We start from the raw sequence: 24,187 nt of genomic DNA, 5'->3' as shown, positions 1-24,187 counted from the left end.
CCTTGGTTAGGTTCATTACTAGGTGGTTTGTTTTTTGGATGTGATTTTAAATGGGATTTTGTTTTTTTACTTTCCCTTTCTGATATTTCTTTGTTAGTGTAGAGAAATGCAACACATTTCTGTATATTACTCTTGTATCCTGCTACCTTGCTGAATTCATTTATAAGTTCTAATAGTTTTTTGTGTGGAGTCTTTAGGGTTTTCTATATAGAGTATAATGTCATCTACATACAATGACAATTTTACCTCTTCTTGAATGCCTTCATTTCTGTTAGTGTATTTTTTAAATTAATTTTTATTGGAGTATAGTTGCTTTACAATGTTGTGTTAGTTTCTGCTGTACAGCAGAGTGAATCAGCTATATGTATACATATAATCCCTCTTTTTTGGATTTCCTTCCCATTTAGGTCACCTCTGTTGGTATATTTTTGATTGCTAGCATTCTTTTTGATTCTTTCTTATAGTGTCTATTTCTCCCCTTACATTATCTATTTTCCTAATTTGTTCATTAGAGCCCTGAACATATTAGTCATAGTTATTTTAAATGCACTGCACAAACTTTTACTGTGCCCTTTGAAATGTAAATTATTGTGCTAGGCCATGAAGAAGCCATATAAGTAGTCCCTGCCATAAGTGATTCACAGTCCTAGAGAGAGAGACAAATCAACAAATGCTATGGCAGAATGATAAATGCCAATGTTGAGCAAGCTCATGGGATGTAGGAGTAAGATATATCCAATAGAGGGATATCCTGATCAAGGGATAAAGTAGTTTTTTTGTTTGTTTGTTTGTTTTTTGTTTTTTACCATGCTGCGTGGCTTGCAGGATCTTAGTTCCCCAACCAGGGGTCGAACCTGGGCCCACAGCAGTGAGGGTGCCAAGTCCTAACCACTGGACCGCCAGGGAATTCCCTGGATAAAGTAGTTCTTAATTTGACTTAAGGACAAGAAGGCATCGGTCAAGTGAAAGATGCAGCTGATCAGCAATCAGGGAATGGTTTCTATGTAGGGGGAAATGATATGCAGTAGCTTTTTTTTTTTTTTTTTTTTTTTTTTTTCTTTTTGCGGTATGCGGGCCTCTCACTGCTGTGGCCTCTCCCGTTGTGGAGCACAGGCTCCGGACGCGCAGGCTCCGGACGCGCAGGCTCAGCGGCCATGGCTCACGGGCCCAGCCGCTCCGCGGCATATGGGATCCTCCCAGACCGGGGCACGAACCCGTATCCCCTGCATCGGCAGGCGGACTCCCAACCACTGCGCCACCAGGGAGGCCCGATATGCAGTAGCTTTTAAGGGAGTGAGTGCACTGTGTTTCTTTTAAAAGGCACATAACCATAACTTGTGCCCCCTTCCCATGTGATTTAAACATATGTTGCCAAGTGGATGTTAGGACTTGGAATCCAGGGACACATGGGAAGACTAGGGAAAGAGAGGACTAGGGAAAATTTGGGGTGGTGGTAGAAAGAAAATACTCATCCACGATGGAGCCATTTCCCCAGTATGTAAGTTAGCTCAAACTATCTAGAGAATTGCTTTGGGATGCTTTGGGAAATGCAGCCAGGGGTGGGGCTGTCAATGATTTTAGAGTTTTTGGCAAAATTTGGATTCAAGCAGGCAGAGATGATGATAATGACGATGATGATGATACAGATGCCCAAGTTGTTAATGTTTTTTAACTGTATCCAAGCTCATTTCAGGAGGGAAGTATGCATAGTAGTTCAGAAACTGAACAAATGGATATACCTCAAGTAAGTTCTTTACAAAGGGACAAGAAAAATAACATTTGGTATGAATAGAACATCTAACATGAGAATTTGTTTTTAAAGTATTTCTCCAGTCAGTCCACTTTGAATTCCTCCAAATTTATTCTTTTTTCCCTGACGCCTTGCCAATTGCTACTGCTTTGCCTGTAACACTTCGCCGCAGCAACTCCAACATAGTGAATTTACTTAACATTAAGATACCAGCTTAATCCTAACTTCATGTGGGAGGTATTTTGGGGCCCCATGCCAGAATAAGCTGAGGGACTTTTGCTGTGTGCCTTCCAAGTGGAGCAATTCTTAAAAGTTTATTGTAATGGAGGGACTTTGGGTTTCTGCTCAGGGACATAGATGGAAAGAGCTCTGCCTCCACCCTTAAAACAAGGAAAAAACTGGACGAACTGCAGATTAACAACTTTTTTTTTAACTCATCAAAGAACTGAGGTCACAGGGCAACCAAGTAACCTGAAATCTGAGGAAAAACAGATGCCTTCTGGGAGAAACAGGACTTGAGCCTTCACTCACATGGGGTGGATACTGCCGGACACCATATAAGCCAGTAAGAAGATACAGTTAAATTTTTTCAACAACTTGTCAAAGGTTGAATGTGGGCCAGCAAGAGTATAAAGCCACTGAGGGAGTTGCAAATTTGGGAGTTTTCAATCTCTGTTAGGCTTTTCCTCCAGGAATCCCACCAGATGCTCACTGTGAAGATGGAGGAGAACCCTGTGATATCTTTCGTTATGGTGCTGCTTTGGGAAAGGGAACAACAGCACAGACCATCTTTGATGCAGAATAAAAACTTTAGTTTGTATAATAAAAAGCAACAAAAACTGTTACCTTAGGGCACAGGTGGAAACTTATAGCAGTTTAAGAAAGTGAACTGAAAAAAAAAGCACTACCTCTGGGAGTGGGGAAGGAATATGTGCTAGACCTAGCACACAGCTGGAGGAGAGGCAAGAGCATTCATGAAAGCCACATACATAACCAAGACCCAGAGACATGGGGCCTGCCTAAGACTTAGGCTTAGTGAGAATATAAGACACTGCTTTCCTCTACCAACCCCTACTGCCCAACCCCCCATGAGGATAATAAACATCAAATAAAAATAATGAGATTCTCTGTGGGGAACAGCACAGATGGAATACTCATTGCCAAGGGAGAAACGTATATTGAGTAAACATGCCTGGCAAACCAACCCATACCTTAAACACAGGTATCTTTAGAGGAACTTGAAGCCTGTGGTACAAGGAAGGTAAACACAGCAATGAAAAACCTAAACCTCACCCATCTGCTGACTCAATCCCCTGTGTTAAAAACCTAGCAGAAGGAAAGGCATGCTAATCTGTAAGCATAAGAAATACTTAACTTTATATTTGCTGTACTACCCAAGGTGTCCAGCTTTCCAAAAATTATAAGGTATGTGAAAAGGCAAGAAATAACACTTCAAAGAGCCAAAGCAATCATCAGAACCAGACTCAGATATGACGTAGATATTGGAACAACCCAATACGAATTTAGAATAACTATGACTAATATATAATGGATCACATGGGTAATTTCAGCATAGAGCTGGAAACTATAAGAAAAAGTTGAATAGAAATGCTAGAAATCAGAATCACAGCAGAGGTGAATAATGTTTATGATAGACTCATTAGTAGATTGGACACAGCTGGAGAAAGAATCTATGAAATTCAATTTAGAGTAATAGAAATTACCTATACTGAAACACAGTGAGAAAAAGAGTGGGTGAAAAAAGCCAGAATACAGCATCCAAGAGGTATGGGACAGTATAAAAAGTTTCATATATGCTTAATTGGAATCTCAGTTAAGAGAGAGAATGAAGAAGAAATATTTGAAGAAATAATGGCTGAGACTTTTTCAAAGTTAATGACACCAAACCAGTAAACTCAGAGACCACCAAGCAGGATAAATACAAATAAAACAAAAACAAAAAACACTTTTGGGCATATCATATTTTTAAAAAATATACTTATTTATTTATTTGGCTGCTCCAGTCTTAGTTGTGGCGTGCAGGATCTTCATTGCCACATGTGGGATCTTCATTGCAGCATGCAGGATCTTTAGTTGCGGCATGCAGGACCTTTTAGTTGTGGCATGCAGGCTGTTAGTTGTGGTAGGTGGGATCTAGTTCCCTGACCAGGGATCGAACCTGGGCCTCCTGCATTGGGAGCACAAAGTCTTAACCACTGGACCACCAAGAATGTCCCTGGGCATTATCATATTTAAACTGCTGAAAAAGAAAGATAAGGAAGAAAATCTTGAAGGCAACTTCAAGAAAATATAAACTTTACGTACTGAGGGACAAGGATAAGAATCACATACAATAGACTTCTCATTAGATGTCATGCAAGCAAGAAGACAATGGAGACAAATTTTTTAAGTACTGAAAGAGAAAAGCTATCAATACAGGATTCTATACCACTCAAAAATATGCTTCAAAAATGAAAAATAAATACTTTTTCAGGGACTCCCCTCGTGGCGCAGTGGTTAAGAATCCACCTGCCAATGCAGGGGACATGGGTTCAGTCCCTGGTCCAGGAAGATCCCACGTGCCGCGGAGCAACTAAGCCCATGCAGGGTAACTAAGCCCATGTGCCACAACTACTGAGCCTGCACTCTAGAGCCTGCGAGCCACAACTACTGAAGCCCACTAGCCACAACTACTGAGCCCATGAGCCACAACTACTGAAGCCCATGCACCTAGAGGCTGTGCTCCTCAATAAGAGAAGCCACCGCAATGAGAAAGAAGCCTGTGTACTGCAACAAGAGAAAGCCCACACGCAGCAATGAAGATCCAATGTGGCCAAAACTAAAAAATAAATAAATAAAATACTTTTCAGACAATCAAAAACTCATTGCAGGCTTCCCTGGTGATACAGTAGTTAAGAATCCACCTGTCAATGCAGGGGACACGGGTTTGAGCCCTGGTCTGGAAAATCCCACATGCTGCGGAGCAACTAAACCCGTGCACCACAACTACTGAGCCTGCACTCTAGAGCCCGCGAGCCACAACTACTGAGCTCACGTGCCACAACTACTGAAGCCTGCATGCCCAGAGCCTGTGCTCTGCAACAAGGGAAGCCACTGCAATGAGAAGTCCAAGCACCACAATGAAGAGTAGCCCCTGCTCGCTGCAACTAGAGAAAGCCCGTGTGCAGCAATGAGACCCAACACGGCCATAAATAAATAAGTAAGTAAGTAAATAAATAAATAAATAAAATTTAAAAACTGCCAATAGACCTTCTCTACAGGAGATGCAGAAGGAATATGATATCAATCAAACTTGGATTTGCACAAAGAAATGAAGAGCATTGGAACTGGAATCAATGAAATACAAATAAAATTCATTTCCTTTCTTATACGTAATTGCTCTAAAAGATACGTGATCATCTAAAGTAAATATTGTATGTTTATGGCATAGGTAAAAGTGAAATATATGATGAATATAGCACAAAGGATGGGAGGAATTTGGAATATGTTGTTGTGGTCTTTATACTACAAGTGAAGCAGTGTCATATTATTGGAAGGTAGATGCAGATGTTTTGGGGGGGGTGTTCCAAAGAGCACATTTAATCAGAGAAGTGAGAAAATGCAAAAACAAAGGGAAACAGTCAAGCAATTTGAAAAATAATAGCTTAGCCATTAAACAAAGTCAGAGATCTTTAGTTCCTCCTTAAGGTCTATAGTTAATATTCTGAGCCATCCTTGAGTTGTTTTGCAGATAATGAAACCCCCATCAGGTGGAAAAAGTTAATTGCTGCTTGACCATGAGCGAGTTGACCCCAGGTGGGTTGGAACCAGATTGATGATATTGACTCCTGATTACCTCACCACCAATGAATCAGAAGAAGGTGCACAAGCTGATCATACACCCCCACCCCTCTTACTCACCCTATCTTTAAAAACCTTTCTTTGCTTGCCTTGCAATAAAGCCTGCCTTTTCTGAAGGTAGATGCAGATTAATAAGAAATATATATTGTAAAACCTAGGGAAACCACTAACATTTTTTTAAAGTATAAATAATAATTCAATAGAAGAGATAAAATGGAATAATAAATAGTGCTTGATTAAGCCAAGCCAAGGCAGAAAAGGGGTGTGTGTGTGTGAAGAAACAGAACAAATGGAGCAAGTAGAAAATAGCTTAGAAGATGGTAGATCTTAATCCAACTATATCAGTAGTTTTTTTTTTTTTTTTTTTTTTTTCCGTATGCGGGCCTCTCACTGTTGTGGCCTTTCCCGTTGCGGAGCACAGGCTCCGGACGCGCAGGCCCAGCGGCCATGGCTCACGGGCCCAGCCGCTCCGCGGCATATGGGATCCTCCCAGACCGGGGAACGAACCCGCATCCCCTGCATCGGCAGGCGGACTCTCAACCACTGCGCCACCAGGGAGGCCCTATCAGTAGTTATTTTAAATGTTATTATCTAAACACACCAGTTAGAAGATGGAGTTTCTCACATTGGATAAAAGATCCTCTAAAGGCTGTTTACAAAAAACCCATTTAAAATATAAAGATAGATACATTAAAAGTAAATAATGGAGAAATATATATCACAGAAATACCAAAAGAAAGATGGAGTAGCAATTTTAGTATTAGAGAAGTAGACTTCATAACAAGGAATAATATCAGGGATGAAGTGTCAGTTCTCTAAGAAGACATAACAATTCCTAAATGTTTATGCAGCTAACAACAGAGCTTCAAAGTATATGAGGCAACAACTAATAGAACTGAAAGGAGAAATTGACAAATGCATAATTATAGTTGGGGGTCTTCTCACTAATCAATGAAAAAGGACGCAGAAAGTCAGTAAGGTTATAGAAGGCCTGAGAAACCTTTATGAATCAACATTCAAGTGTTCAATGTCAGTTTTTCAGTGTTCAAATGTTAATGATATTTATAGAATACTCCAGCCAGCAACAGCAGAATACATGCCTTCCTCAAGTGCACATGGACATTCACCAAGATAGATCATATTCTGGGCCATAAAACAAACTTCAATAATTTCAAAGCAGTAGAAGTCATTTAAAGTATGTTATCAGACCACAGCAGAATAAAAGTATAAATCAAGAACAGAATGATAACTGGCTAATCTTCAAATACTTGGAAATTAAACAGAACACTTTGAAATAGCCCAAGGGTCAAAGAGGAAATCTCACTGGAAATTTTAAAATACTTTGAATGAAAATACAGCATATCACAGTCTGTTGGATTCAGCTAAATCAGTACTTAGAGGGAAATTCATAGCACTAAATGCTATATATAATTAAGAAAAAGAGTGCTCATCTTTACTAACTTCCACTTTAAGAAACTAGAGGGAAAAGAGAAGCAAATTAAGCTCAAGGCAAATAAAATGAAAGGGATATTAAAGACTACAGCAGAATTTAACAAAATTCAAAACAAAACAATCCAGGAAATCAGTGAACCAAAAACTGGTCCTTAGTAAAGATCAATAAAATTGTTAAACCTCTAGACAGACTGGTTATGGGAAAAAAAAAGAGACAAGACACAAATTGCCAATATTAGGAATTAAAGATGGGGCATCACACCCCACAGATCTTGAAGGGATAATAAAGGACACACAGCTCTATGCCTGTTAATTTACTAACTTATTTGAATGGACAAATTATTTGAAAGACACAAACTACCAAAATTCACTCAATAAGAAATAACCTGAATAGCTGTATATCTAATAATGAAGTTGAATTTGTGGTTAAAAACCTTCTATGTCACCACAAGCAAAAGCAACAAAAGCAAAAATAAACCAGTGGGACTATATCAAACTAAAAAGCTTTTGCACAGCAAGGGAAACCAACAAAAAATTAAAAGGTAACCTACTGAATGGGAGAAAATATTTGCAAATCATAGATATATGATTGATATGATAAGGATTTAATATTCACAATATATAAAGAGCTCACATAACTCAATAGCAAAGAAACAGTCTAATTAAAAAATAGGCAAACATTTTCCCAAAGACATACAATAGGCCAACAGGGACATGAAAAGATGCTCAACATCACTAATCATCAGGGAAATGCAAATCAAAACCACAATGACATATAACCTCATACCTGTTAGAATGGCTATTGTCAAAAAGATAAGAAATAAGGGACTTCCCTAGTGGTCCAGTGGTAAAGAATCTGCCCTCCAATGCAGGGGATGCGGGTTCAATCCCTGGTTGGGGAACTAAGATCCCACATGCCATGGGGCAACTAAGCCCGTGTGCCACAACTACTGAGCCCACGTGCCTCAACTAGAGAGCCCACATACTGCAAACTACAGAGCCCACATGCTCTGGAGTCCATGCACCACAACTAGAGAGAGAAAACCTGCGTGCCACAACTAGAGAGAAATCCTGCATGCCACAACTAGAGAGAAGCCCGCGTGCCACAATGAAGAGCCCGTGCACCGCAATGAACGATCCTATGTGCCACAACTAAGACCTGACACAGTCAAAAATAATAAATAAATGAATTTTTAAAGAAGAGTGGAGGAACCAATTTTTTAAAAAAAGATAAGAAATAAGTTTTGGTTTGGATGTGTTGTGTTGTGCACTGTTGGTGGGAATGGAAACTGGTATAGCCACTATAGAAAACAGTATGGAGGTTTCTCAGAAAATTAAAACTAGAACTACCATATGACCCAGCAATTCCACTTCTGGGTTATTTATCCAAAGGAAGAGAAAACACTAATGTGAAAAGATTTATGCATTCCCACAGTCATTGCAACATTATTTACAATAGCCAGTACATGGAAGCAACCTATGTGTCCATCGATGGATGAATGGATAAAGAAATTGTGATATATAAATAAATGGAATATTATCCAGCCATAAAAAAGAGGAAATCTTACTATTTGTGAAAACATGGATGTACCTTGAGGGCATTATGCTGAGTGGAATAAGTCAGAGAAAGACAAATATCATGTGATCTCTCTTATGTGGTATCTAAAAAGACAAACCCACCCCACACACAAAAAAATCCAAGCTTATAGCTATAGGGAACAGATTGGTGGTTGCCAGAGGGGAGGGGAGCGGGGAGGTGGAGAGGGAAGAGGGGTGAAATGAGTGAAGGGGGTCAAAATGTGCAAACTTCCAGTTATAAAATAAATCATGGGCATATAATGTACAGCAGGCCAACTATAGTTAAAAATAGTCTGTATTGTATATTTGAAAGTTGCTGAGAGTAGATCTTAAAAGTTCTCATCACAAGAAAAATATTTTGTAACTATGTAAGGTGATGAGTATTAGCTAGACTTATTGTGGTAATCATTTTGCAATGTATACAAATATCAAATCATTGTGTCTGTATACCTATGTCAATTATACCTCAATAAAAAAAAACACTTTCTAAAAAGGAAACTCTATGCCCAAGTAATTTCACAGGTGAAATAGCAAACATCTAAGGAAGAAATTATAACAATTCTGTATAAACTCTTCCAGAAAATAGAGGATGAGGAACACTTTCCAACTTGTTGTATGAAACAGGTTTACCCTGATACCAAAACCAGACAAACATTACAAGAAAAGAAAACTACAGACCAATATTTTTCACAGATTTAGAAACAAAAATCCTCAACATTGAATTGAAAAATTGAATTTAGCAGTATATAAAAAGATAATATATTGTGACCAAATGGATTCATCTTGGGAAGGCAAGATGAACTTCAAGTTCATTATTGGAAAATCAGTAATTGTAGTGCACCTGTTAGAGACAGGTTTGGGTGATGTAGGTTAAGTATAAATATTTATTGTAGGTCTCATGCATTTAAGTTAAATAGGAATCATGCTACTGATAATAATAAATCCAATATCTCCAATGCAATTATATAAAACTGGTTGGAGAGCGGCTGTATTTGCCTCTGCTCATCCATGTTGTCACCCGATAAGTAGAAAAGATATAATTCCAACTCCTTCTGATCCAATGAAAAGCTGGAAAACATTGTTAGCAGTGATAAGAGTTAGTATTGTGATAAGAAAAAGGAGTATTTAAAGAATCGATTGATGTTAGGATCTGAGTGCATATATCAGATTGAAAATTCTATAATAGATCATGTGACAGATAATGCTACTGGCACAGATATTATTGAGAAAGTCTGTTTGAAGCTAAGTGATAATTTAAGGGTTTGGATAGTAATTCAATGTCAGCTTGAGGTAATTCTTTCTTGTCCTGTGTGAATAAATATTATTGTTGGAATTAAGCTGGTGATAAAAGCATATGAAATAGTGGTTTTTACATAGGATCGATATATGTTACTTTTGTAGATGTTGGTGTTTGTTATTATGATTGGTATCTTTAGTATAAATAGTGTAACTAGTGTGAAAGAGGTAAATAAGTTTATTACTTCTGTTTTGAGTTGCACCAACTTTTTGGTTCCTAAGACCAATGGATCAATACTATACTTTAAAAGTTGAAAAAGCCGTACTATTAGATATGGAGGCATGAATTAGCAGTTCTTGCATACTTCTTTGGTAAACAAGAAGGTTTAGTCTTCCGTTACTAGATTCACAATCTAGTGTTTTTTAAAACTATACTTACAGTACAAGGGCCATAAAATGATTTTGGGACTTAACGATAGGAGTAAGAGAGGTAAAATGTGAAGAGTTATGAGAGCATTTTCTCGTATGGATGATGGCTTAATATTATTGATAGGGTTTGTATATTTGCCTTGTTGTGCTATGATTAACATATATAGAGAGTATAAGGCACTAATTACTATAGTAATTCCTATCAGGATAACGGTGACATTTGATCATGAGAAGGATGATACTACTACAAATAGTTCTCCAGTTCGCTCCAGTTAGCTTAATAGTTGGGGGTAGAGCTAGGTTTGTTAGACTTGCCAGTAATCATCACGTTGCTATTAATGGGAGGAATGTCTTTAGACCTCTGGCTAGAATTATCATTTGGCTGTGAATTTGTTAGTAATTTGAATTTGTGAGGCAGAATGAGATGAATGATGTGAGGCCATGGGCAATTATTAGAGCAGTGGCTCCTATATAACTTCAAGGTGTTTGGATAAGAATGGCTACAAAAACAAGTGCTAAGTGACTGACAGAATAATATGTGATAAGTGACTTTAAGTCTGTTTGGTGTAAACAAATTGAACTCATTATGATTATGCCTCATAAGGAGAATATGAGAAAAGGGTATGCTATGAAATCTGTTAATGGGTTTAGTATTGTTGTAATTCATAATATACCATAGCCTCCGAGTTTTAGTAGTACGGCTGCAAGGACTATGGATCCTGCAATGGGGGCTTCTACATATGCTTTAGGTAATCAAAGGTGAAGGCTGTAAGGGGTATTTTACTATAAAGCCTATTATACAGGCTAGTCGTATGAGAATGTTGGATAAAGAGATAGATACTGCTTGTGTTCAATATTGAGGTATCAGAAAATTTAGTGAGCCTGTGATATTTTGACTATGTACTGGTGCTACTAAGAGTGGAAGCGACCTTACTAGTGTATAAAATAAGAAATAAACTCCTGCACTGAGTCGTTCAGTTTGATTACCCCACTGGGTAGTGATAAGTGTCGGGACTAGTGTTGCTTCAAATAAAATAGAAAATAAGATTCATTCTATGGCAGTGAGTGTTATAATTAGGAATATTTGTTATATAATTAACATAGCAATATATAATTTTTTGAGTTAATGATTGTTTAAATAGGTGAACTTGGCTGGCCATTAGTATTAACGGGAAGAATCATATTAAAATTAATAATGGTGCTGGTAAGGAGTTGGAAAAAAATTAGTGAAAAGTTGAGGCTATTGTCATTAAATTGATTAAGAAGGAAAGACTCATGAGACTAATTAATAAGCTGTGGACTGTGGTATTAATTCAGATTATGCTGTTCTTTTTTTTTTTTTTTTTTTTTTTTTCTTTTTGCGGTATGCGGGCCTCTCACTGTTGTGGCCTCTCCCGTTGCGGAGCACAGGCTCCGGATGCGCAGGCCCAGCGGCCATGGCTCACGGGCCCAGCCGCTCCGCGGCATATGGGATCCTCCCAGACCGGGGCACGAACCCGTATCCCCTGCATCGGCAGGCGGACCCTCAACCACTGCGCCACCAGGGAGGCCCTATGCTGTTCTTTGATAGTCATGTTAGTGGTGTTAGTATAATTGTAGGAATAATAATTTTCAACATTGGAGGAGATTAAGATTTTGTACGTAATCAGTGCCGTATATGTTTGATACTATTATTCGTAAGGACAGTCTGAGTGTGGCTTTGAAAGCTGTGAATACTAGCAGAACAATTGGCATTATGCTGGCTAGGGTAGAATGTGTATTTAGAATGATCAGGGTTGCTATAATGAATAGTGATAGTATTATGCCTTCTAGGCGTACTAGTGAAGACATTAGGTGAGATCGATATATTAATTATCCTATAAGAGATACTGTGAATGCTCTAATAATATTTATATATACTAAAGGCACTTGATAATGAACTTAATCATAACCTAACAAGTCAAAATAATTTATTTTAGTTTAAACTAACTACCATATTCAGTTTATTCTAGTCCTTTCTGGTTAGGCTAGGTGTTGCTTGTAATAAAATTAGGAATAAAGCTATAATGAGTGTTGTTTTTAGATTATTTGTCTGAGATGCTCAGGGTAAGGGTAAAGGAGAGCAATTTCTAAGTCAAAAAGGAGGAATGTAATGGCTACTCAGAAAAGTTTTATGGAAAATGGTACATGTGTTGGTCCTATAGGGTCAAACCCACATTCATAAGAACTTGGTTTTTTCTGTGTAAATATTTAATTGGGGAAGTCAGAATGCAAAGAATACAACCAGGGAGGCTAGTGCTGTGTTTGTAATTAATGTCAGTATTAGATCTATTATTCTTTTTTGGATTATACTGAAACTGATTGGAAGTCAACTGTACTGTTTAATACTAAAAGAATAAGATCCCCATCAATAAATGAATATGTAAAGGAATAGTCATACTACATCTACAGAATGTCAATCTCAGGCAGCAGCTTCGAAGCCAAAATGATGGTTAGATGAGAAGTGATATTTTAATTGATGTAAGAAGCAAATGATAAGGAAAGTAGAGCCATAATTACATGTAGTCTGTGGAATCCTGTAGCTATGAAGAAAGTTGATCCACTTGAAATTGTAAAGGATGTTTCGTAGTATTCTAAGGCCTGTAGACTTGTAAAATGAAAGCCTAGGGCAATTTTAATAAGAGCTTAGAGTATGTGTTTGCAGTTTCCTTCTATGAGGCTGTGGTGGGCTCAGGTAATGGATACCCTTAATACAGAGGTATTAAGAAGTGTTACTTCTAATGGATTTAGGGGACGGATGCCTGTTGGTGGTCAGCATCCACCTAGTTCAGGTGTAGGGATAAGGCTTGAGTGATAGAAGGCTCAGAAAAAGCCAGTGAAAAAGGGCACTTCTGAAATAATAAGATTATTCCATATCGAAGTCCTTTTTGAACAACTAATGTATAATGGCCTTGGGAAATGCTTTCTCGGATGATGTCTCATCATCATTAATACGTTGTTAAGGCCTAGTGATAATAACGTTGAATTGAAGTGAAATCATGTAATTAGGCCTGATGTTATTATTAGAAGGGCGGAGAGAGCTCCTATAAGGGGTCAGGGACTGGGATTTACTATGTGATATGCATAGGTTTGGTGGGTCATTGTGTATTGTCATGTAGATAAAGACTTACTAGTAAGGTAAGCGCATAAGCTTGAATGATGGCAATGGCGATTTCGAGGATAGTAAGTAATACAAGGATAATAAATGTAATGAGGGCTGTGGTGGTGCTAATATTCAGCAGTGCTAGAGTCACTCCTCTAATTAAATGAATAATAGATGTGCTGCTGTGATGTTAGCTGTTAATTGTACGGCTAAAGCTATTGGTTAAGAATGAATAAACTAATAGTTTCGATAATTACTAGTACAGGAATAAGAGTAGGAACTGGTGCTCCTTGTGGTAGAAAATGAGCTAAGGATGCTTTTGTTTTATGACAAAAGCCTGTAATTACAGTTCCTGCCCGTAGGGGAATTGCTGTTCCTAGATTTATTGAGTTGTGTAGTAGGTGTAAATGAATGTGGTAATAGTCCTAATAGATTTGTTTGTTTGTTTGTTTGTTTTCTTTTGCGGTACGCGGGCCTCTCACTGTTGTGGCCTCTCCCGTTGCGGAGCACAGGCTCCGGACGCGCAGGCTCAGTGGCCACGGCTCACGGGCCCAGCTGCTCCGTGGCATGTGGGATCTTCCCGGACAGGGGCACGAACCCATGTCCCCTGCATCGGCAGATGGACTCTCAACCACTGCGCCACCAGGGAAGCCCCCTAATAGATTTGTTGATCCAATAAATAAGATGAGTGATATTAGTATTAGTGCTCAGGTTTGTCCTTTGTGATTGTGAATAACTATTATTTGTTTCAGTGTTAGCTGAACTAGTCATTGTTGAATAGAAATTATACGATTATTGATTAGTTGATTAGGTGTTGGGAGTAAAATGCTCGGGAATATGATAATTAAGATAATGATAGGAAGTCCTATTATTGTTGGGATAATGAAAGAGGCAAATAGATTTTCGTTCATTTTGTTTCTCAAGGGGTAGGTTGTTTTTGTATTTTGGTAGACATCCTCTGGGTTTGAATAATATATTTTGAAATTTTTAGTTGGAATATAATAAATAGGAGTAGAATTATTGATAGAATAATAAATCGTGTTGCTATATCCAGTTGTAGCATATCATTAAGGGGAGTTTTAACTCCCAGTCTTTTTTTTTTTTCTTAAGGTATTTCTATTTATTTATTTATTGGCTGCATTGGGTCTTTGTTGTTGCTCGAGGCTTTCTCTAGTTGAGGCAAGTGGGGACTACTTTTTGTTGTGGTGCACGGGCTTCTCATTGCGGTGGCTTCTCTTGTTGAGGAGCATGGGCTCTAGGTGCGCAGGCTTGCGTAGTTGTGGCGCAGGGGCTTAGTTGCTCCGCAGCATGTGGGATCTTCCCAGACCTGGGATCGAACCCATGTGCCCTTCATTGGCAGGCGGATTCTTAACCACTGTGCCACCAGGGAAGTCCCCCTAACTCCCAGTCTTTAACTTAAAAGGTTAGTGCTGTTTAGCTTCTTAATGAATTTATAATATTGATGCAGATCATTTTTCAAAGTATTTTAGTGGTACTAAAATGGGTATAAAACTATGATTTGATCCACAAATTTCTGAGCATTGTCCGTAATATAGACCTCGTTGTGTTGATATGAGAGTTGTTTGATTTCGGTGTCCTGGAATTGCATATATATTATATAATACATCAGGGGTCCCCAACCCCCGGGCTGCAGACTGGTACTGGTCTTTGGCCTGTTAGGAACCGGGCCGCACAGCAGGAGGTGAGCGGCGGGCAAGCAAGCAAAGCTTCATCTGCCACTCCCCACTGCTCGCATTACCGCCTGAACCATCCCCCCCGCCACCATCCGTGGAAAAATTTTCTTCCACAGAACCGGTCTTTGGTGCCAGAAAGGTTGGGGACCAATGCCACATATAATACATTATATGTATAACCGTGCATTAATTAATTACCCCATGCTTATAAGCGTGTATGTTAACCCAGAGGTCCACAACCTTTTTGGCACCAGGAACCAGCTTCCTGGAAGACAGGTTTTCCACTGTGGCGGGGGGCATGATTCAGGCCGTAATGCCAGCGAGCGATGGTTCAGGCGGTAATGCCAGCGATGGGGAGTGCCATGCTCTCGCGCTACTCACCTCCTGCTGTGCGGCCCGGTTCCTAACAGGCCGCAGACTGCCGGGAGGTTGGGGACCCCTGCATTAACCTGTTGATAGTACATGCTACATTATACATATAATCATGCATTATTTACCCCATGCTTATAAGCATGTACATTATATTATGAATATTACATAATACATAATATTATTAATCGTACATAGTACACTGTTTTATGATTCAGTTTGTATTTGGGCGAAATAGTATGTTAATTGTTTTTTAAAAAATCAAATAGTGCTACTAGACTTGTAATAAGAATAAGAAAAACTATACCCTGTTCCTTTTTTCTCCCCATCTCTAATTCCTGTCCCCAGAAAGAATCACTTTCAACTCTTAACTGTGCCTTCTTTTGTTTACTTCGTTTTTCCAAATCATATGTTTATCCTGCTATTATTTGACACTTTTCAGATTTAGATTTTTTATACTATAGAAAATAAGAATTAAACGTTCTTACCACCACCAGTACCTCTGATACGCATCACTCACACACATAAACTTCTCCTGACTCTTTTCTCAAAATATAAAATCGTCACCATTTTAGTTAAATTCCCATTTAGTTTGTACTTAAAATATTTCTTTTTAAAAGTCTCAATTCATTAAAATACCTTAGGTGTGTTGTCAGTTTCATAATTTTCTTGGTGACGTGCTTTCATGAAGCTATATATCTTTCTGCTCCACGTGAACTGTTTATTCTCTGATCTATTGATAAATTCATGGGGCATCTCCTACATATGTACTTCTATTCCTGTTCACCATATGCATAAGCTCCACGTGATGTAGTAGTCATCTTTATACCTGGGGAATGTATATTCTTGGCCTTTCTGATGGCTCCAAGTATCATTTTGCTATAGAGTGACCTTTAATCTACCTTGTGGGTGCAGATTTCTGAAACTGCAAAACAAACCTTGTTTAATGGCTTTTATTCTCTTCTCCAGCTCTGCCTTCTCAGGCCCAGTCCACTCCCAGAAAGAAAAGGAAATGACTGAGTTGCAGGTAAATTTTAAGTAGTATATTTGTTCCCTGCCTTATTTTACAGTGCAGTTTAAGGGAATTGCAGTAATCCATACGCTAAATTGGAAAATCCTATACAGATAAAACATATTTTCAGAGGAAACAGAGTTGGAAGATTAAGACCAGGAAAGAGTTAAAATATGATTATGCAGAAATGCTTTCATTCAGAGAGATTAAAGTTGGGCTTCAATTTTGAATTTCATTATAATAGGTAAACAAGGGCAGAAATTCATTACATAATTTGCATTGTCCATAAGGATAAAAATGAACATTTATTAGCAGAAGTAAGTTTTCATTGGCACCTAGGTCAATGAATACATTGTAGCGAGACTTCCCATAGTTGGTAAACCCAGTTTTTGTAGTGGTCTTTTTTTTTTTTTTAATAATTTTAAAGTCTTTGCCATGCCACACGGCTTGCAGAATCTCAGTTCCCCAACCAGGGGTTAAATCCAGGCCACGGCAGTGAAAGTGCCAAATCCTAACCACTAGACTACCAGGGAACTCCCCACTGATGGTCTGTTTTGATCGAGGATAAGGCAAAGAATATATGTCAAAATAGCCCAGCATTGGAAAGAATGCAAATCAACATCAACAGAAAATGGAATAAATTATAGTGTTTCATGCATTGGACACTACACACACACACACACACACACACACACACACACACACACACACACACACACACACACACACACACACACACACACACACACACACACACACACACACACACACTCCCCAAAGCAGATTACTGCTACTTATAACAACATAGATAATCTCATAAACATGTGTCATAAGAGAAGTCAGAAATAAGAATACATTCTATGTGATTCCATATATATGAAGTTAGAAAACTAATCTCAGTGATAGAAAATAGTGGTTACCCCTGAAGGGGTACTGGGAAGGGACATGAGGGAATCTTCTAGTATACTGAAAATGCTCTGTATTTTGACCTGAGTGGTAGGTACACAAATACATAAATGTATTAAAATGTCTCAGTTTGTACACTTAAGATTAATGCATTTAACCACATTATTCTATGCTTTCATACCTTATGTTTAAAAAAACTAGAATATCTGAAGAAATGGATGGGATGTGTCTTTCAAATGACGCTGTATAATTATCTTTTTCCATGTGTGTTTGCTGAGATTCAGCCGCAGTCTGAAGTAATCATTTATGGTAAATTCTTATAATTTTAGTCCACTAGAATGTGAACAAAGAGTATGCTTTATTTGGTTTACTGCTGTATCTCTAGCCCCTAGAACAATGCCTGGTATATGTGGTTTTTGTGAATGTTTGTGGTTTTAATGAATTGAATCCATGGTTCCTTATTTCTTCTTCATTTTACTCTTAGAATAAGTAATGTCTGTCTCCTCTTCAAGGACATTTCCTTTTCCTCAGAACTTCATCCGTTTTCTTCAGACTTCCTTTGGAATCTTTCTCTTTCAGATTTATCCTGCACTCTTAGCTACTGAACAAATCTCACTTTACTGCCTTTTCACCCTTAGCTCAAAGCTTTGCTATACTGAGATATACCTTTCTTTGACCAGGTGCCCCTATCTAGCAGCTTCTCTGTATCTCTAGTTTTTTCCTCAATTAATTTTCAAAGTGAATACATGTTTAACCAGCATAAGCACTGGATCAAGAAATGGAATATTACACTAACACCCATTAGACTCCTGCACCTTTCCCAGTTATTACCCTCACCCCAGGGGCAACCACTGTTCAGATTATATCACTATAGATTATTTATGCCTATTTTTAAACTTTATGTAACCTATATACTTTGTATCTGACTTCTTTTGCTTAATATTTTGTTTGTCAGATTCATGTTGAATCATTGCATGTAAGTAGTTTACTTAACCTTACTACTGTATATTATTTAATTAATGTGAATAAACCATAATTTTATTTATCCATTCTATTACTGATAGGCATTTAGGTAGTTCTTATTTGGGAACAATTAAAATATTGTTCCTATGAATTTTCTTGTAGGTTTTTGTTGCACATATGTACATATTTCTTTCTACCAAAGTAGAATTTCTGAGTCATAAGTGATGTTTAAGATTACCTTTTATTGATACTGCCAAACAGTTTTCCAAAGTGATTGTCCAAAACTGTACTCTTAACAGTGTATGAGAGTTCTGATTACTGCAAGACAACCATCTTGAGTGTATTTTCTACAGTCACTAGCTGTTTTTTTGGCATAATATCAAACTCATGGGCAGTAAAAAAAGAAGCTCAACTAAATCTTAGTACATAAAAATTATATTCTCCTATTGATACAATCATCATAAAGTAAATTGGCAAAACTTGACAACAATCTTAGTAATACATATGGCAGACCCAATCTGGTATTTAAATACATATTTACAGGGCTTCCCTGGTGGCGCAGTGGTTGAGAGTCCGCCTGCCGATGCAGGGGACGTGGGTTCGTGCCCCGGTCCGGGAAGATCCAGCATGCCGCGGAGCGGCTGGGCCCGTGAGCCATGGCCGCTGAGCCTGTGCTTCTGGAGCCTGTGCTCTGCAACGGGAGAGGCCACAGCAGTGAGAGGCCCGCGTACCGCAAAAAAAAAAATACATATTTACAAACTAAATTAAAATCCAATAGAAAACTGCATATAGAACATGAAAAAGAAATCCACAATTGAAAAAGTAAGAACAAATGCCCGATAAAAATTGTAAATAAAAACTAATCTCTATTGTTAATTAAAGTTTTACATCGATTACCTCATATAGACTTCATAAAGAATCTTCATTTTTTTTCAGGAGTTAAGAAACAAGCATAGAAAGATTAAGAAATTTGCTCAAGGTCATAGGTAAAGGATGTAGTAGAATCAGGATTTAGTCCCAGGTGGTGTAACTGTGAAGCCTGTAAACTTAACCACAGTCCTGTATGACCTCAGCCTCACTCATGATTAATGAAATGCAAATAAAATGATTTTCTAAAATAACCATCAGATTAGTCCAGTTTTTCATCATATCTCAAATCTGATTACTTGTCAACATTTCCATGACTCTTGTAACCCAGGCCGTATCATCTCTTACCTGGAAGTACTTCAGTAACTGCCTGTTAATCTCCCTGCATACATTCTTAACCATCTGTAGTCCATTCTCCAGAGGACAACTGAAGTGATAATTTAAAAACCTGAGGTGTTAACTTCTCTGTTTAAAATCATCTAATGGCTTCGCATTACACTTGGAATAAAATCCAGGTTTCTTATTGTCCTTTACAAAACCCTTCATGATATGCCTTCTTCCTATGTCTTTACCATTATCTTTTGCTACACCCTCCCTCATTCACTGTCTTTCAGTGATACTAGCTTTTTCCACACTTGGAACAGACAAAGTTCATCCCTGGGGAACTTTGAACATGCTAGTAAAGCTACCAGAAAAGACTAAAGTCCCAACTCAAACAGCTCCCTCTTACTCAGTTCTATTCAGGTCTTCGATTGATTGGATGACGCCTACCCTTATTAGGGAGGACGATTTGCTTTACTCACTTTACTGACCCAAATGTTAATCTCATGTAGAAATACCCTCACAGACACACCCAGAGTAATGTTCAGCCAAATGTCTGGGCAACCTGCGACCCGGTCAGGTTGACACATAAGATCAACCATTACACTATCTTATTCTATCTTACCTATTTACATGTTTATGTTTTCATTTGTTTCCCTCAACTAGTATGTAAGTTCCAGGAGGACCAGAACTTATGTCTGTCTTACAGCTATATCCTTAGGCTCTAAACCAGTGCTGGGCACATCTAGTAAGTCGGTAACTTATTGAATAAAAAAACATAACTCCAGGGCTCAAATAAGACTTATTTTCTCATTCTCTTCAGTGACAATTAATATTCATAATGAAAACCTCAACTACTATGAGACCCTCAAATAGTCTCTGAGCTATCAGAAAAAAAAATTTCAATTGTTTAATTCTCCTGTTCCACTACTTTAACATATAGGGGAAATAGAAGAGTTGAGATTTAGGAGGTATTGGTGAGACTGAGTCAAATGAACTTGTTGACACATTGTACCTAGGTGTTGAAGAAGAGGTAGGAATCAAAACTTATGCTACAATTCCATTTTTCAGAAAAGGTGTTAGTGTTGCCATTAATCAAGATAAGAAAGTTAATAGCAAAAATTGCTGTATATTATATCTCCTCACAGTGTTACCTGAAATAGTGAACTACCAATGGCAAACTACTAACTGGATTCTAGGTAGTAAATAAACATATGATAATTAGAAAAGCAAAATTTCCTGTTAGAAAAGACTATATTTTTACAGTCTGTCAAAAAATCCAGGATTCATGAAAGAATCTCATCATTTTCCTAGCTGTCCCCTTTTCTATTGAGAATGATTAACTCTTAAAAGAGAATTTAAGAGAATATTTGTTCCAACATTTTCATTTTATAGATGGGAAGCTTTTGACCCAGAGAAATTTTAAACATTGTTTAAGTAAAGCCATATCAATGCAGTTTAAAAGAAAGAAAAAAGGCTATTTGTTAATATCAGGTACTATAAAATTCAAGACAGTGAGCTTTATTTTTTTATCTTAGTTGATTTACAATGTTGTGCTAATCTCTGCTATATAGAAAAGTGATTCGGTTATACACATATATACATTGTTTTTTTAATATTCTTTTCCATTATGGTTTATCCCAGGAGATTAGATATAGTTCCCTGTGCTATATAGTAGACCTTGTTGCTTATCTATTCTAAGCGTAATAGTTTGCATCTGCTAACCCCAAACTCCCAGCCCACCCCTCTCCCTCCCCTCCTCCCCCTTGGCAACCACAAGTCTGTTCTCTGTGTCTGTGAGTCTGTTTCTGTTTTGTAGATAAGTTCATTTGTGCCATATTTTAGATTCTACATATAAGTGATATCATATGGTATTTGTCTTTCTCTTTCTGACTACACTTAGTATGATAATCTCTAGTTGCATCCATGTTGCTGCAAATGGCATTATTTCATTCTTTTTTTATGGCTGAGTAGTATTCCATTGTATATATGTACCATATCTTCTTTATCCATTTATCCAAGACTGTAAGCTTTAAAAAAACAAAAAGAATGATGCTTTAAAATGCTGATAAGTGCGTTAGGTAATAAAGATAAATAGTTAGGACTACTTCTGTACCAAATAAACTGCAGAAAATTTACTATAAGGAATACTGTGAAAAATTAGAAGAAACATATCAATAGGAAACTTTTATTGGTCTGTCTTAGCTCATGATAGACACATAAAGCAGACAACAAAATGAACATAACTACCAATAATAATTTGATAGAGCTAATTGATTATCATAGCTTATAGCCTGGAAACAATAAATATCCTTTTTTTGATATGGAAAAACTAAAAAACTGACCGTATATTAGGCCTGAATAAAGCTCAATAAATTTCAAAAGTACAAACTGTACATGTTCCAGAATGCAATTACATAGGAAGTTAATAATAAAAATTCAAAAAGAAAACATTTCCACATGGAAATTTAAAAACTAGCATAAGCAACTTAGATCAAGAAAGACATAAAAATTTATGTTACAGAACATCTAAAAATTAACGTACAGAAGAAAACCTGCAGGCTGAATAATAATGATATGTTAATAAATATAAGCAAAATGAACAAAATATAGTTCTAGAAATTAGAAACAATGTGAGAAAATAGAAGAAGGAATTGATGAGAATAAACTTGAAGTCAGTGAGAACACAGAAAATTGAACTAATACAGAGCTGCTTTTGCTTCCATCTCTCTCTGTCTTCTCTCATCTTTTTTTAAAAATTATTATTTTAAAATCTAGGAAGAGAGGGAGAAATAGAATAAACAGCGATATACCCAGTACCTGGAATTAGCATATTTATTATTTTGTCATTTTTGCTTTGAGATTTTTTTCAATAAAATAATTAGAATATTACAGATACTCTGTCCCCAGAGTCAGTCACTTTCATGAATGTTATGTATATCAAGAGTCCATAGGGCTTCCCTGGTGGCACAGTGGTTGAGAGTCCGCCTGCTGATGCAGGGGACACGGGTTCGTGCCCCGGTCCGGGAACATCCCACATGCCAGCGGAGCGTCTGGGCCCATGAGCCATGGCCGCTGAGCCTGCGTGTCTGGAGCCTGTGCTCCACAACGGGAGAGGCCACAACAGTGAGAGGCCCATGTACCGCAAAAAAAAAAAAAAAGAGTCCATGGTTTTATGTTTTTCCCACACTGATTTGTATGTATGAATATTTTATAATGTTGCTCTCTGTTTTAGATTTTTAAATAATAGGGAATGGGCTTCCCTGGTGGCACAGTCATTGAGAGTCCACCTGCTGATGCAGGGGACACGGGTTCGTGCCCCGGTCCGGGAAGATCCCACATGCCGCGGAGCAGCTGGGCCCGTGAGCCATGGCCACTGAGCCTGTGTGTCCAGAGCCTGTGCTCTGCAATGGGAGAGGCCACAACAGTGAGAGGCCCATGCAAATAAATAAATAAATAAATAATAGGGAACATAATGGACTGACAGTTCTGCAACTCACTTTTTTCACTCCATATTGTTTTCAAGACATATTCATGTTAATATATGTATTTCTGACTTTACATCCTCTTCCACTGTTTTATTTTTCCTTATGTCAATAGCATTCTATCTTAATTACCATGTCTTTATTATTATAAATCTTGGTATTTGATAATGAAAACAAATCCTCCATCTTTGTTTTTCTTTAACATTGCTGTAGCTATTTGTAGTGATTTATATTTCCTTAGAAATTTTAGAATTAGTCAATTTCCACAATTAAAACTGCTTAGGTTTTTATTTCAAATTGAACTGAATTATGTTTACAAATGTATCATCTGCAAATAGACACTTTTCATCATTTTGAATTCTCATGCCCCCCCTTTTCTCTTGCCTTATTTCAATTGCTAAATGTTCAGTATAATGCTGAATAGATGTGGTGGCAGTCATCTTTGTTTCATTCTCAGTCTTAAGGGTATACTTTCAGTGATTCACCAGTAAGTACCAGTAAGTACGATATTCCATGAAATTTTTGTATTTTTGTAAATACTCTTTGTATTTTGTAAATACTCTTACAGATGAAGGAAATTTCCTTTTATTCCTAGCCTGCTAAGGGGGTCTATCATGAATTGGTATTGACTTTTGTCATACAATTTTCTTGTATATGTGATCTTTTCTAAAAAATAAATTTATTTTATCTATTTATTTTGGCTGCTTTTGCTCTTTGTTTTGGTGCATGGGCTTCTCATTGCGGTGGCTTCTCTTGTTACGGAGCACAGGCTGTAGGCGTGCAGGCTTCAGTAGTTGTGGCTCGCGGGCTCCAGAGCGCAGGCTCAGCAGCTGTGGCCCATGGGGTTGGTTGCCCTGCAGCATGTGGGATCTTCCTGGACCAGGGCTCGAACCCGTATCCCCTGCATCGGCAGGCAGATTCCTAACCACTGTGCCACCAGGGAAGCCTGTATGTGTGATCTTGATCAAATAATATTTCTCCTTTTTTTCTGTTAATTTGGTCAATTAAAGTGATCAAGTTTTAAAATCGAAGTATAGTTGATTTACAGTATTGTGTTAGTTTCAGGTGTACAGCCCAAGAGATTCAGTTATAAATATATATATTCAGATTATTTTCAATTATAGATGTTGAAATATAAATACA

At 37.7% G+C, this 24,187-nt stretch overlaps 1 protein-coding gene across 6 annotated transcripts in view; it reads left to right on the top strand.

Moving 5' to 3' along the window:
• Positions 1-24,187, top strand: part of ZNF569 (zinc finger protein 569) — a 62,039-nt gene that overhangs the window by 12,585 nt on the left and 25,267 nt on the right. For 3 of the 6 annotated variants that reach the window (XM_082607049.1, XM_082607048.1, XM_082607047.1), the window contains exon 3: positions 16,460-16,517. The exons of 2 other annotated variants lie outside the window; for them this stretch is intronic. In XM_082607049.1, coding sequence (XP_082463175.1) covers positions 16,460-16,517 — 58 coding nt within the window. Of the gene's footprint in view, positions 1-5,575; positions 5,632-16,459; positions 16,518-24,187 lie in introns of those variants that run through there. One more of the 6 variants, XM_082607050.1, reaches the window with a different exon arrangement.

Source organism: Mesoplodon mirus (genome assembly GCF_964341445.2).
Source record: "Mesoplodon mirus genome assembly, chromosome: 19".
Taxonomy (NCBI): Eukaryota; Metazoa; Chordata; class Mammalia; order Artiodactyla; family Ziphiidae; genus Mesoplodon; species Mesoplodon mirus.
This window is presented reverse-complemented; position numbering and strand designations above follow the sequence as displayed.